This window comes from Eurytemora carolleeae, unplaced genomic scaffold (assembly GCF_000591075.1).
Source record: "Eurytemora carolleeae unplaced genomic scaffold, Eaff_2.0 scaffold1605, whole genome shotgun sequence".
NCBI classification, from domain to species: Eukaryota; Metazoa; Arthropoda; class Copepoda; order Calanoida; family Temoridae; genus Eurytemora; species Eurytemora carolleeae.
The window spans coordinates 13,753-28,816 of NW_019402123.1; the positions used below are offsets into that span (position 1 = coordinate 13,753).

General features: G+C 31.3%; 2 protein-coding genes across 2 annotated transcripts in view; both read left to right on the top strand.

The window, feature by feature from the left end:
• Positions 1-2,142: 2,142 nt before the first annotated feature.
• LOC111717927 (uncharacterized) lies at positions 2,143-6,655 on the top strand. The gene is made up of 5 exons (XM_023493396.1): positions 2,143-2,272; positions 3,179-3,229; positions 3,964-4,076; positions 5,522-5,618; positions 6,456-6,655. Exons 2-5 carry the CDS (start codon positions 3,181-3,183, stop codon positions 6,521-6,523), a joined length of 327 nt encoding a protein of 108 aa, XP_023349164.1. The 5' UTR covers positions 2,143-2,272; positions 3,179-3,180; the 3' UTR covers positions 6,524-6,655.
• A 6,652-nt stretch (positions 6,656-13,307) lies between these two features.
• LOC111717924 (zinc finger MYND domain-containing protein 19) overlaps positions 13,308-15,064 on the top strand; it is an 8,275-nt gene continuing 6,518 nt past the window's right edge. The window contains exon 1 of the mRNA XM_023493392.1: positions 13,308-13,381. Coding sequence (XP_023349160.1) covers positions 13,308-13,381 — 74 coding nt within the window. The remainder of the gene's footprint in view (positions 13,382-15,064) is intronic.

Sequence of the window (15,064 nt, forward strand, 5' to 3'; positions counted from 1 at the left end):
AATTTACATAATCACATAAATTCATTTTTCATCCATAAATCAAATATATGTACATTGTACTCATTAAAAATTCATGATTTTACATGAAAAATATATTTTTTTTTTAATATGACACATCACACAATATTTACGGTGAACATGTAGGATTAATTTAATAGTTGTACTACAGTATTAAAGCAATATCATAATAAGTGGCAATACTTATCGTAAACATATCTAAAAATACTTGATAAACCCCCTTTCCGATACCCCCCTTAATGAGGCTTGGGGGGCCATGCCCCCCCTGGTTGCCCGCCTGATTCCTTCCTATTCAATTGTTTTCTGGTCATAACTGTAAAATTTAAAAAATAAAATTAGAAATTGTTTTCGGCGGTTAGCTAACAACAGGATAGAAATGAAAATTGCCGTTATACGGTGACAGCCGTTATTTTTGCTTTACTATATTAAAACCTGAACATGTTCCGCCAGTTTAACATTAAATCGTTAAATCAATTAACTCGGGCTAGCCTGAGTTTTACAGAAAGTCCGAGCTATTGTGTAGCTCACCAGTACTAGTACAGTTGTATTTTCCGTCGTGCAGACGAAAGGAACAATAGTAATATTTAAGAAATTAGTTCAATGTTTTATCGATTATAAATTCTTATTCTATTTTAAATTGTATTTCAAGAAACAGAGTTTACTTGGTTTGCAGAAAATATGACCGGTTTTTAATAGATTTAATTTAAGTCGTTGAATAAAGGAAAAATATTGTATTTACGAGGTAATATTAGAGACACCTAGCGACAATTTCTTGAACCTTAAAGTTCCAAGTCATATCGGCATACGCGCTCCTCAACTGGTAATCTCCACCACCTCAATTGGTAATCAGACAAAAAACCGTAATTAAATAATGAAGTAAGACCAAATTGACCTCTGTTAATGGCTCATGGTGTACAATATGCTTAAAGCTTTCTAATAATTGCTCCTCTGCAGTTTCGAAAATAAATCTATAAATTCGGGCACGGGTTGAAGTGCAAACATCAGGTATGCGAGGTGGGGAAAGATTTTGGTAATGTTACTTCGTCTATACGCAACATCCCCCAACTGAACTTTTGACCTACTAACTTTCCGATCTACTGCAATATCGGACCTGTTATCATTTTAGGGCTAAAATAGGTATTATTTTCACTTTTAAACATTTTTTTACTTTTTACAAAAAAAAATTCTTCATTTTTTACATATTTAAAAATTTTCTAAATTTTTTTTTATTTTTAACCCTTTTTTAATATTTTTCACAATATAATTTTTTCTTCATTTTTTCCACTTTTTTAACATTCACAAATTTTTTTTTTCATTTCAACTTTTTTTACAATTTTCTAAAACAAATTTTTTCCCCCTTATCTATTAAGCTATCAAGCTATCTATCTTTCTATCTTTCTAACTATCTATCTATCTAACTATCATTCTATCTATCATCATATTGATTTATTTTACCATTTGTATCGTTTCTATGAAAATCTAGATATTTTTAAAGAAATGTTTCCATCTCTATTTTTCATCCATTTAAGCTTACACCACAGTATTAAGAGGAAGTGTTTAATGAGTCCACTTAAGAAAATTACATGAATAATTTATTAACGCTTGTAATATGGAAGTGTTGGATCGAATAGTTTACAAAGTTAAAAAACGTGTCAATATTTTTTCAAAAAGGGGACAAAGCCAATAAAATTCATAAAAATGATAAGTAAACCTCCCTAAGTAAACAAATTTAATAAATAAATAATGGACAAAATATTGCGGTGTTTTGATAAAAGAATGGAGAAAAGTAAAATTAGGAAGATACAAGAATGAGCTGAATCAAAATAATCTGCTACCCTGAATACATAAAATACCATTGACATGACGTTTATTGTTATTTAAGAATATAATCTTTTAGTGCGCCAACTAAATTCCTTTCTTTTAATTTCTTAGATAAAGGCCTTATCCAGCTGTATTTCTCTACGGATTTCTTCTACGCATCAGAGAAAAGAATCCATATATTACGCAATATATCTTGAGAGGAAATCCTCCAAAACTGGTGTTATCTTGTTACATATTCCTGAACGGCTCCTCTCCCTCTGTTTTCCATCTATCTATCTATCTATCTGACTGGTTAGTAACAGAGCGAAGTATATATTGCCAGTTGAAATATAAACTTGTTATCTAAAACACACAGAGCTAGTTTTTATTTTTATACGAAACAAAAGAAAAAGAACCTACAAACAATTGGAGACGTATTTGATTTAAAACAAAGGTAAACAAAATTATCTTATTATACAATTATTTTCGTATATACCATATGATACAAAATATCACACGTTTTTGGTATAACAAAAATGGAAAACCACAAAAATTTATAAATAGAAAAGCTTTTTCTTACAAGTTTTTGGTTTTAGTTAACTATTTTCTTCATTTTCTTATAATTTGTTTTCATTATGTCAATTCATTAAATTATATTCTGATTTTTGTTTGTGCAGATTGTGCAGATTGTGCAGATTGTGCTGTTAAAAATATTAAAAATATGTTCAGTTAAATTTTTCTAAAGGCGTGACATTATCTAGATATATTCAGTTTATCCATATTATAGATATGTTCAGTTTTATTCATATTCTAGATATATTCAGTTTATTCATATTCTAGATATGTTCAGTTTTATTCATATTCTAGATATGTTCAGTTTATTCATATTCTAGATATGTTCAGTTTATTCATATTCCAGAAATGTTCAGCTTAATCATGTTCTAGATATGTTCAGTTTTTTAATATTCTAGATAGGTTTAATTTATTCATATTCTAGATATGTTCCGTTTATCCATATTCTAAACATGTTCAGTTTATCCATATTCTAGATATGTTAAGTTTATCCATATTCTAGATATGTTCAGTTTATTCATGTTCTAGATATGTTCAGTTTATTAATATTCTAGATTGGTTCAATTTATCCATATTCTAGATATGTTCAGTTTATCCATATTCTAGATATGTTCAGTTTATCTTATTCTAGATATGTTCAGTTTATCCATATTCTAGATATGTTCAGTTTATCCATATTCTAGATATGTTCAGTCAATCCATACTCTAGATATGTTCAGTTTATCCATATTCTAGATATGTTCAGTCAATCCATATTCTAGATATGTTCAGTTTATCCATATTCTAGATATGTTCAGTAGGAGCAGAACTTGCAGTGAAAGTAGCGAAGGAGGAGAAGGTAAAGAAAGTGTTTAAAGAAAAAATTTATTTCTTCATCAGTTAATTATATTAAAGTATTCTGGCATACATTATAATCTTATCTTATATCGTTTTATTTTGTATTATAAAAGAAAATGAAATTTTTTATTTAATCCTCAAAATTTTTAATTAGCAAACGAACTAAAGTGAAAGCTCAAAAAAATCGCTCTCATGAGATAATTAAATCTTTTTGATATCTTATGTCAATAAAAGCAACTTTAATAAAATGCAAGTAAAAAATACATTTAGCACTTTTTTGAAAGTTTAAATCCTTTAGTTTCTGTAAGAATAAAAGTTTTTGCACAAAAAGATTTTTGTTTGCAGTTTTTGGTTAATATTTTTCCCATTGGATCAGGATCCTTAAATCCGCATTTTATTTGCGGATCTGGATCCGGATCCAGGAAACCAAATGTTGCAGATTCGGATTAGATATATTAAATATTAAATATTATTTCGAATTTTTATTAATACAGTCGTCGTTGTATATATCAAAAGGATGAAGACGACTTTGATTTCAATTTTTCTACCAAACTTTTAAACAGCATGGATACGTGTTAACATGGAAACAAAGAGAAACAGCTATTTAACAGATTTTCTTTAGTTTTAAACTTGTAAACTGTGATTTGAGAAAACTTAAATAGAAATGTCGTCTTCATTATGGTGATATAAACGCCGGCCACGGTAGTTAATCTTTCTAACAAACATCTATCTCAGGACGACCTGGTTCTCCAGTTGTTGGATCTCCTGGTGGTCCAGGTGGGGTAGGAGGAGCTGGAGCTGGTAATCTAGTAGCATACGACATAGACGGAAAGTTCTCATACAGCAAGGTATGTTTAAAAACATTCCCCCCACAAGAACTTCCCAAAATGGATCATTTTAATCAAAGCCATTTGTAAAGATAGTTTTAGAATGCAGGATCATAAAGGAAATTGTCTTATACAATCTAACCTAGAACTTCTGAAACACTGAAAGTATTCATAAAATGTCGTTTTCTAGACCTACTGATAATTGAATGCTGTAGATATTTAGTTTTTGAGTTGAATAATTATATTTAGCTCTTTAAAACTACTCCTGCATATTTCATGTTTTTTTTATTAATTTTTACAATTGCTAAGATTTAGGTTTATAAGTCGACAAATTGGAAAGACGACATTTTAAAAATTCTTTTGATTTCTCCAAAGTACTGAGTTAAACAGTATAATCAATTCCTAAGGTCATTTCTCAAATTATCATTACCAAAGAACAAAAGTGTGTTTTTCCTGTTGTTCAGTTCCCGAATGGTTTTTTTCCACAAAAAAGAAAACTTCAATATGAAATTTTTCAATTGATCATTTTTTGGAAGCTTCTTATTGAACTATTTCCCAAATGACATTTTCTCATTTGATCATAGGTTCTGAATCAATCTTTTTCCCCAAAAACCCATTTTGCTAATTAAAAATTTTCCAAAAGGCATTCTGTCAAACTATTATTTCAATGGCTATTTTGCTGTTTAATGCAGAACATATATTTTGCATGCAGGGCAGAGTAGAATAGGTTTATTTACAATTCACATTATTTTGACAGCTCAAGAACAAAACAAAAACTAAACAAAGTTAAACCAGTTCTAGCTAGATCACAAATTATAATATAATCTAATCCTCAACTCCATTCTCCATTGTCTGTTCAAGCATGAATTAAAAATCCATGCTTATAATTGGGAAAACTGATTTTTCATTGTGATTTTTCTTCTACAACTACTTGCGCATTTCAATTGCAGGGAATCTCTATGGAAAATGTCAGAATTAAATTAAATTTCTAATGTTCCTCATATTAAAACAGTTTTATGCACTCGTTTTGTACACTATGTGACCAGTTTATAAAATTGTCATAAGATATGTATTCGACTGTTAGTAGATCTAAGTAAACAGGATTTAAGAACTGTGTTATGTAAAAATCTTGAATCTATTGCACAATATTGCAATGCACAATCTAGAAATATAAACAAATTTTGCGTGAAACAAAATATGATATACAATCATATTCCTTTAGACTAAGAATGAAAATTACCCATTCTTCATGAAGTTTATGTTCCGACTAGAAACTATATTTATATATTATACTTTATTCTTGTTTTTTTCTTATCATATTGTACCATTTTACCTTTGTGTACGAAATAAATCTATAAAAATAAATACTTTTACGTTTTAAATATGGAAAAAGCGAAAATATCTTCCACATAATTGATTTATTAAAGGATTCAAGGGTACCGTTGTGAATCAAGCTTTTGATTAAGGTTCTGAAAGCTACTTTGGGTAACAAGATGAAGACGACAATAGATGAAAATGGGAAATTTAATTATGTGTCTGCAGATATGCGCCCTGTGCCTCCAGGTATTCAATTTTGTGAAATATATTGAGACAAATTTTGAAACATATTTTGAGAAATGTTTAAAGAAAATTTTGTGATAATTTAATTACTTTTGAGAAATATTTTTAGAAATTAATACTAGATATAATTGATAATATTATTTCATATTGTCCGTATAGTTCGTCACCTGAAATTCAGCCAATGTCAGTGTAGTATACTGGTCACATGATTTTTGTCTGTATCACGTGACAACGATACTGCACTGCCATTGGCTGATCAGTTCTGGTGACGTCATACGGACTATATGTAATAATATTATCAATTATATCTATTAAAAATGCAAAATAAAAATTAAAAAACTAAAATAGGAGCAAACCTGAGATTCTCAGGCTCCTGTGGGATATATTCGTTTTTAGATTGGTTGCATATTTGCTGAATATGATCTGTTTAAACCTACTAATTTTATATATATGAATTTTCGAATAATTTTGACATAGTTTATATCAATTTCTCGAGACAGGAACATCAGATAAATGTCTTATATGTATCGTTCAACGCCTGAGATTCTCTGGTTTCATCCTATACCCCCTTTCATGTCTTCTTTACAATTTTAAGCCTTCGGATTTGTAAGTAGTCTTTAAATGAGCTATTCAATGATTTGACAAAGAAAGAAAGAAGTTTACAGTTGCAGGGAATCATGACTAAAAGGAAACAGACAGTATTAATTCTGTACAATCGTCTCTGAAGTCTCATCCTTTGTGGGTAACCCTGTATGATAGATATCCCTAACAGAATGGTTATCAATTATGTTCGTAAATCGCACCAAATATAATTTTTTTTGAAACCATGACCTTTTTTAGGTTGGTACGATGTTGATAAAACCAAACACAAGGTTCCTGTTGGCTGGTATGATGCTACCAAGAAATAAATACAACAATGCCCAGATATCATATGTATTCCAGCTTGAAAGGGATTAACACCGTAAATCTAAGAAAATCTCCATTTTCTATATTTTTTCAATATAAATCCTCAATTTTACTGCATACTTACCATTGGATAAGAAAATTACTTAGATTGATTTAGTACGCAATCAGTTAAAAATGTATGTAGTAATTTGTTTAAAATATCAGTCACGATTTTTCATCGCATTTTCTACCATTTTCGATTTTCGATCAATGCATTTATTCCTTGAAACCTGTTATGTACAGATGTTTGATTTATTTTTAACTATTCGACCAAGGCATTTAAATTTTTTTTGTATTTATTATTTAAAAAATGATATTTAGTCAACTAACGGTGATGGGGTATTTAGAGAAGTTTTTTATTATTAATATTTACATATTAATCTTTTGGGCCTATTTCAATTTTTTTACAAATGTAAGAAAAGATACTTTGTACTTGTACATAAATTGTGTTAATGTAATCTGTTATAATAAAATATTTCTGTGCCAAATTCTTAGTTTTTTGTTGTAAAACAATAGTGAGTAGTTGCAAAAAAAATCAGCGATGAGGTGATTGTGTGAGGTTGCTGTAGAGTATGCAAATATATAAACACAATTTAAGAAAATTTCTTGTACACTCAGTCTAATCGTTTACCATGCTATCAAGTAATGACGCAAAGAGTGTGCTGTGTGACCAGGAAGTAAGGAATAGAAGGGAGATGAAACTGACGCGGACCGCCCTATCATATGATTATACATGCATTACATACGGGTACTCCATTTGTATAAGAAATATTCAGAATAGGTTATTGTATACGCAGTAATTGTACATCAGACAAATATTTCTTATTCAAATGACGTGCCGTCTGCAAAGCATGTATAATCATATGGTAGGGCGGGCCGCGTCCCTTGTATCTCCCTTCTATTCCATACTCCTTGTGTGTGACCTTATAAATATAAGATTATGACGATTGACCTAAGTCATTTCATGGAAACTAACTAACCTAAAGGCTATCTGAAAAAGATGATAAAATTTGTTATTTGCGTGTTTTTTAAATCATTCATCCGAGTTTTAAGATCGCTTAATCTGTTCGTTAATGGAATTTTCTGTTCATTTTCAAAGACTTCCGTTTGTTATTGGAACGTTGCCCATGCCTCTAACTATGTTGGCGCATTATATTGCCGCAAATTATTTCAAAAATAAAAGATGGTAAAATCCACTCCCAGTATTAACAGTCATAACTCCTGAATTAAAAAGAAATAGAATAGAATAGAATAGAATAGAATAGAATAGAATAGTATAGAATAATGCTCTTTACCCTTGCAGATTTAAATACTGCTTTAATGTGCCCTTAAACTATAGATTTGACTATAGTAAACAAGAAAACTAGCAAACTATAATATACTCGGACACTACTGCATATTTCCTACTTCAGAGTTTTCTGGAATTCTCATTGTTCTATAAAGAGAATTATATCAGTAATAAATCCAAACCACAAGAAATATAAATTTAAACATTCATAACGAAAAATAAAAGGCCACAAGAGTCCTGAAGCACATGCATTATTATCATTTAGACTCACGTTTCTGGATCAAGTGTAACTGAACGTTTCTGGTTCAAGTGTAACTGAACGTTTCTGGTTCAAGTGTAACTGAACGTTTCTGGTTCAAGTGTAACTGAACGTTTCTGGTTCAAGTGTAACTGAACGTTCTTCCACAATTTGTTAAGTTGTTTGATACTAAAGATGATGATAAGAAATACTAAATGGCAGTAATATTGTAGTAAAATTGATTTAAAACAAAGATATAGTTTAACGGAACAATGCAAAGAGTCTTAAATAACTATTTACAGTATAATGGAAGAAGACATTAAAAGCTATTCACCAACTGTCATGTTTCGTGGGATACCCTGTATCAGAAATTCAATTTATTTTTGTTCTTTTCAATAACTAATCAATCAAACGATTTTTGATAAAAAACATAACATTAACATTTTACATGCAATTGATGAGACTAAGGAGTGTAAAGAAATGAAATAAATCAGGGTGAGGAGTAATCCCCCCATGATTTAGCCCCTGACCTCCCCCCACTCCCTTAAACCTCCTACGACACACGTACATGCATATACATTTCAGCTATATATATTATTATTATTATCATCTATATTATTTTATCTACCAACCTAGTACCTACCCACTACGATGGTTAGGAAGCCCTGTGGGGCCTTTCAAGTCTGAGCCCCCTTCCCCCTCTTGGACAAATTTATGTTTATATTCCCCTATAAACGTCAAAACGGCTGGAGCGATCGGGACCAATTTTTTTGAGGCAACTTACATGACCCCAGGGGAAGGTTTATGGATGTTACCCGGAAAAAAATCACAATTCGCAACATTAATCATTTTAGAAAATCCGCAAAAACGATTTACAGAGAAAAATGCAAGAGCAACAATAAACAGCTAAAATTGTTTCAAGAAAAGAGACGCAAAGTGCCCTGTAAGCACATTGCTAGTATATTCTTACGAATGGGTAAATTCGCCACATATAGGTCCAGACTGCTATTAAAAGTGTCCTCCTTTTGTCGACTTTAAAGTGTCGCATCGCCTTGTAGCCGCATGATTTTAACTTATCAACTCACTTATCCTTTTTGTATTCCTAGACTTTTACATTTAAAAACTTGAAAGCAATTGTTTTTAGCTTCAGTTTTTAGAACTATTGGCAAAAAAGTCATCGACTTTTGCCGAAGACCTTGCAACCTTTAGATCACCGTGTGCACGGGCGGAACATAATGGTTTCTGTTAGGGATGGGATTTGAATAGGGAAAGAAAAAAACGTGATCAAGAGGAGCTTTTATTTTGTGTTTGAATACAAATATTCCAACCCATGTTCTTCGAGGCTGTCTAAAACAATAAAGGAACACAGACTTTAAATGATAGAATTTGATAAATTAATATGATTAACCTTATATATTATTATCATTATTATTGTTTTTGTTATTATACAAACGTTAGTATATATTTTTTATATAAACTAGATCGATTCAAAACGAAACTCTCCAAGTTTGGAGATATTTTCTTGTCATAATTTGAACTTTCTGATACACTGAGATCCAAAGAGTTGTTAAGATAAAACATTGCAACCATTTTAAAGATTGGGTAGACTTTGAAGTGTCGCAACTCCTTGGCCTTGAGGTTTTTTTCTTTCTATAACTTTGTGTAGCCCTATACATGTTCAGTGTACACTAGTGTATACACTCAACACGAACTTCTACAACATACAACATAAGACTGTTAGATTTTTAGTGTACGTGAGAGCATGCACATTGGATAATCTGTGTATATCAGACATATATATATATATATATATAACGTTGTAATCTCTGTTTGTCCGATCAACTAAGAAACCCCTGGACCGATTGGGGCACTCAGGAGAGGTACGGGAATGTTCTTAGCTTGAGTTTGAGATTCTAAGTTGAGTGGGTCAACTTATAAATAGCGAATATTTAGTCTTGGCCAGTAAAAATCGACCAAATGCGGGTGAACGGGGAGAGTAAAAATGAATATCCCATGGGCAACGCTGGGTTCCCAAGCTAGTATGATTTATATCCAACATCACGCGACCATTATATTATTGCGAAAGTAAAAAAAGACAAAAATGTTAAAATCAAGTCATGGAAAAATCACCTCCCCCCCTGAAACCTTTGCGCCTTTGGTCGGCCGGGTCATTATACGATATAGACCAACAAGCAGCTGGTCCCGGGTCCCACTGCAACACCACCCAAAAAACAAAATAAAAAAGGTTTTTGTCAATTTAGATATTTTGAAATTCACATATTAAATTCATATATAACGACACACAAAATATGACAAAAATAAAAATGTTACAAAAAAATGTGTTGCTTTGCAGAGAGACCCGAGTTGCCGGTTTCCGCTAATTCCTCTATTTTCCTGCGATAGAGAGAGAGTTAGTTAGTGATCAACTGTTATAATTCACGGACACTAGAAGTTCGTGGATTATACATTGCTACACAGTTTCGTAGATTTGTAAAAGTATCATTAAAAAAATGAAGTTAAGAAGAGAGGAAGAGGAAAAGAAGGATGGGTTAAAATTAGGGATTGTCCGACTGGGAAGAGCAGCGGGAAAGGTATGAAAAGATAAAATAAATAAAAATCATACAATTTAAAAAAAAATTCACTTATTTCTAGAATAAATCAGTAAAGAATATATTTAGAATATAGAAGTATATTTGAAAAAAATATAAATATAGAAATGAGGAAAAAACAGCTGTTCGATGTTGAAAAAATAAAAAAAATTGTGTTAATGTAATCTGTTATAATAAAATATTTCTGTGCCAAATTCTTAGTTTTTTTTGTTGGAAAACAATAGTGAGTAGTTGCAAAAAAATATCATTAGGTAAACTGCTTACTAGATTGATTTTGTTTGTGTGAGGTTGCTATAGAGTATGCAATTATATAAACTCAATTTTAAAAAATTTCTTGTACTCAGTTTAATCGCTTACCATGCTATCAAAAAATGACGCAAAGAGTATGCTGTGTGACCAATGGAATGAATGAAATAGAAAGGAGATGCAACTGACGCGGACCGCCCTACCATATGATTATGCATGCATTACATACGGGTACTCAATTTCTATAAGAAATATTCAGAATAGGTTATTGTATACATGGTAATTGTACATCAGACAAATATTTCTTATTAAAATGACATGCCGTTTGCAAAGCATGTATAATCATATGGTAGGGCGGGCCGCGTCACTTGTATCTCCCTTCTATTCCATACTCCCTGTGTGTGACCTTTTAAATACAAGATTAAGACGATTGACTTAAGTCATTTCATGGAAACTTACTAACCTAAAGGCTATCTGAACTTATTATCGAGTATAGCTTTAACTTTCCTAACGATTTACTCCCGATAACCAAATCTAGCCATGAAAAAAAAAAACAATAAAGATATTGAAATGTGTTTATTTGCGTTTTTTTAAAAGATCATTCGTCCAAGTTTTAAGATCGCTTTGACTGTTCGTTAATGGAATTTTCTGTTCATTTTCAAACACTTCTGTTTTTAATTGGAACGTTGGCCACCTCCAACTATGTTGGCGAATAATTGCCGCAAATAATTTCAAAGATAAAAGATGTTAAAATCCACTCTCAGTATTAACAGTCATAACTCCTGAATTATAAAGAAGAGTATAGAATATAATAGAACCGAACAGAATATAATAGAATAGAGTGCATGCCCTTGAATTATAGATGTCGAAATTCAATAAAAGAATTAAAGGGACTGTTTACGTAATTTCAATGATTAAAGGGACTGTTTAAGTAATTTTAATGATTTAAGGGACTGACCAGCAGCTCAATAGCACTGTGAGTCTTCACAATAGAATTACAAGGCTGTTCCCCAAGAGAGGACAGTGAAAACAGGCACTCAAGTGTAGCAATCAGTAGATGAATATCATGCAGAGATAGATACTATAGTAAACAAAAAACAAGTAAACTATAACATACTCGTAAACTACTGGATATTTGCAAAACATAGTGCAGAATCATGCAATATACTCTGCCCCACACCCTTGCAAAGAATATTTAAATTAATACAGTAATAACCAGAAAGAAAATGGAATAGAAAGAGGACATTATATCAATAATTAAGTGTATTTGATGTTGTTACAAAGCAAATAGTTTTACTATAACACTTATTAAATCACTTATTTAGTGAAATCGGTCTGTATACACTGCACAATTGCCGTGTCTCATGCTTATTGGACTTTTTAAAGTTATAACTCGACTTTCCCTATTCTAGAGTTTTCTGGAATTCTCATTGTACAGGGTGTCCCAAAAATTATGGGAATTCAGTGACGAATTCGATATCGTCTTTGTTATGAACTAGCATAGTAATACCTAATTTCAAAAGCCATAATATTATTATGTCTGCTAGAGTTAATTTTATAAACAGGAGCGTACGAGGGCTTTTAATTATGGGGGTGCAGAATCTGCACCCCCATTTTGGGGTCCCCCCCTTTGCAACAGTATGCCCCCCCCCTTAAAAACCCCTTTTTTGAAAAAATATTGATACCTTTTTTTAACCCCCTGAATTTGGAATTTTTTGTTCCTATTTTCAGGAAAGAAACCCTAGTGCAAAACAGGAAAAATATCTGTCTTAATAAACTATAATATGTGAAAAGTTAAAAATCTAGTTTTTTAGTCTTTAGTCATTTTGACTCTTTTTAGAGTCTTTTAAGTCAAAAAAAATTTCTCCTGCGGCTCGATTTTTTGTTCCTAATTATGAATTTCCTAAAACATCTGGCCCCCCCTCACTTAAATCCTGTATCCGCCCCTGTTTAGACTGAACGTTTCTGGTTCAAGTGTAACTGAAATACTTAAATTTGTGCTTTTATTGTATTTCATTTTTCAAGTATATCACAAAAACTATTATGGTTTGTGAATTGGCGGTAGTCTAATTAGATTTGTATATGATACACCTGTGAAATGATATAACATTTGTCTTTATATATATAAAGCTTTAATAATTCTGCACAAGTTTAGAAATTTGTGAAATTTAGAAAAACAAAATAAGAAACCTAAATCTCAATAAAAGTAAACTTTATTATACAAAGTTTATGTACCATTAAAACTTTATTATCATGTTAAGGTTTTTCGAAAAAAAGGCTTTTGGTGGATGCGAAAGCTAAATATTTGTTTTTGGAAATCGAATTGCTGGACGTGAGAAAGAGTTGGGGAGCCTGGCAGACATAGCATGAGGCTCGGAGACGATTTTGATTGGCTAGGAGTTGGCTTGGAAACCATTCTGCAAATTAGGTGGATCCGGAGGTCAGTTAAACTCACAATAAAGGCAGACCACATTTTTGAATTGGCAGGACCAGGGCTATTTTGTTATTATAGTTTCATTCATCGTATTTGTAAAATTATACTGTACATTCGTCTGATTAATTATAAATTTGAAATTGTTAGGTTCTATTTTCGTAGTTGGCCTTAGAAGACTTCTTCATCATCAGCCTATGGACGGGTTACTGCAATACATATGCATCCCAGTTCTATATTGAATTAAGAATCTGGTAGGTTATGGATCTAATAAACCAGGCAAGAAAAACCAAAAAAACTCACTAAAGGACTTGTCAATTAAAGTTACCTAAAATGATCATCCTAGGTTTGATGATGACACAGAAGAAATAGGATTAAATGAATTATTTTAACCGGCTATAGGAATCGATAAATTTTATTAGTAATTTATAAAAAACCTTTAAGAAAATTTTAAAAAAAATTTGTTTGCAGCCTGAAGGATTGCCAGTCAGAGCAGTGCACCTACACATTGGGGTTCATTAGTAAATTACAAGGTTCCTCAAATAAAAAAGGGAGCGCTGGCTCCACAATTACTGTTTGCGCAGTTTTTTTGTTACTGTGCAAACTGTCCAGCGCTCCCTTGAGCACTGGACCCACAAACAAATAAATTGATTCCGGTTCTTTCTAATTATATGACTGTATGAAAAAAGCAAATTCATCTGTTTACAGTGTGTCCCACGAAACATGACAGTTGGTGAATAGAAAACGTCTTCTTCCACAATTTGTTAAGTTGTTTGATACCAAAGATGATGATAAGAAATACTAAATGGCAGTAATATTTTAGTAAAATTGATTTCAAATAAAGATATAGTTTAACGAAATAATGCAAAAAGTCTTAAATAACTAATATACAGTATCATGGAAGAAGACATTCAAAACTATTCACCAACTGTCATGTTTCGTGGGACACCCTGTATCAGAAATTCAATTTATTTTTGTTCTTCTCAATAACTCTTCAATAAAACGGTTTATGATGAAAAAGATAACATTAACATTTTACATGCAATTGATGAGACTAAAGAGTAGTAACAAAAATGAAATAAATCGGGGGGGGGGGGGAAACCCCCTGATTTTGCCCCCGGCCTCCCACAACCCCTTAAACCTCCTACGACACACGTACATGCATATACATTTCAGCTATATAGTGAGTCAAAAAAAAGTGTGATTTGCGGCGCCTGGTGCAAAATTGTACCTTTTTTGTGCAACTCTCCTGTATGATGTTTTTTCAATATTTTTAAAAAATTTGTATTTTTTTTGCTACTTCAATTGCCCAAAAGAAAATCCGCGAATCTTTTTTTTCTCTCAAAATTGGCAAAATTGTAATAATAAAATTCGCAATTTTCAGTTCTGGGCTAATTTTTAAGGAAAAGTTATTTAAATTCTCTAGTTCCTTTCTTCTTAGTATATTCTAAATTATTAAATATACGCTGTTCAGTTGAAACCTTAAGAACCATTGAAAAACTTTTTTTCCGTAAAAATTATACCAGAACTGAAAATTTCGAATTTTCTAATTACAATTTTGCAAATTTTCTGAGATTCTGTGATTCAATCTTTATAAAATTTTAGATTTCGATAGAAACAATTTATTTACACATTTTTGTTTTTCTGAACTTTTGATTTTGAAAGAAAAAAAGGTTCGCGGATTTTTTTTGG

Coding starts and splice junctions, on each gene's coding strand:
- LOC111717927 (XM_023493396.1), top strand. CDS start 3,181: ATGTTCAGTAGGAGCAGAACTTGCAGTGAAAGTAGCGAAGGAGGAGAA. Junction 4,077..5,521: donor GAAAGTTCTCATACAGCAAG/GTATGTTTAAAA, acceptor CTTTTGATTAAG/GTTCTGAAAGCTACTTTGGG. Junction 5,619..6,455: donor TATGCGCCCTGTGCCTCCAG/GTATTCAATTTT, acceptor GACCTTTTTTAG/GTTGGTACGATGTTGATAAA.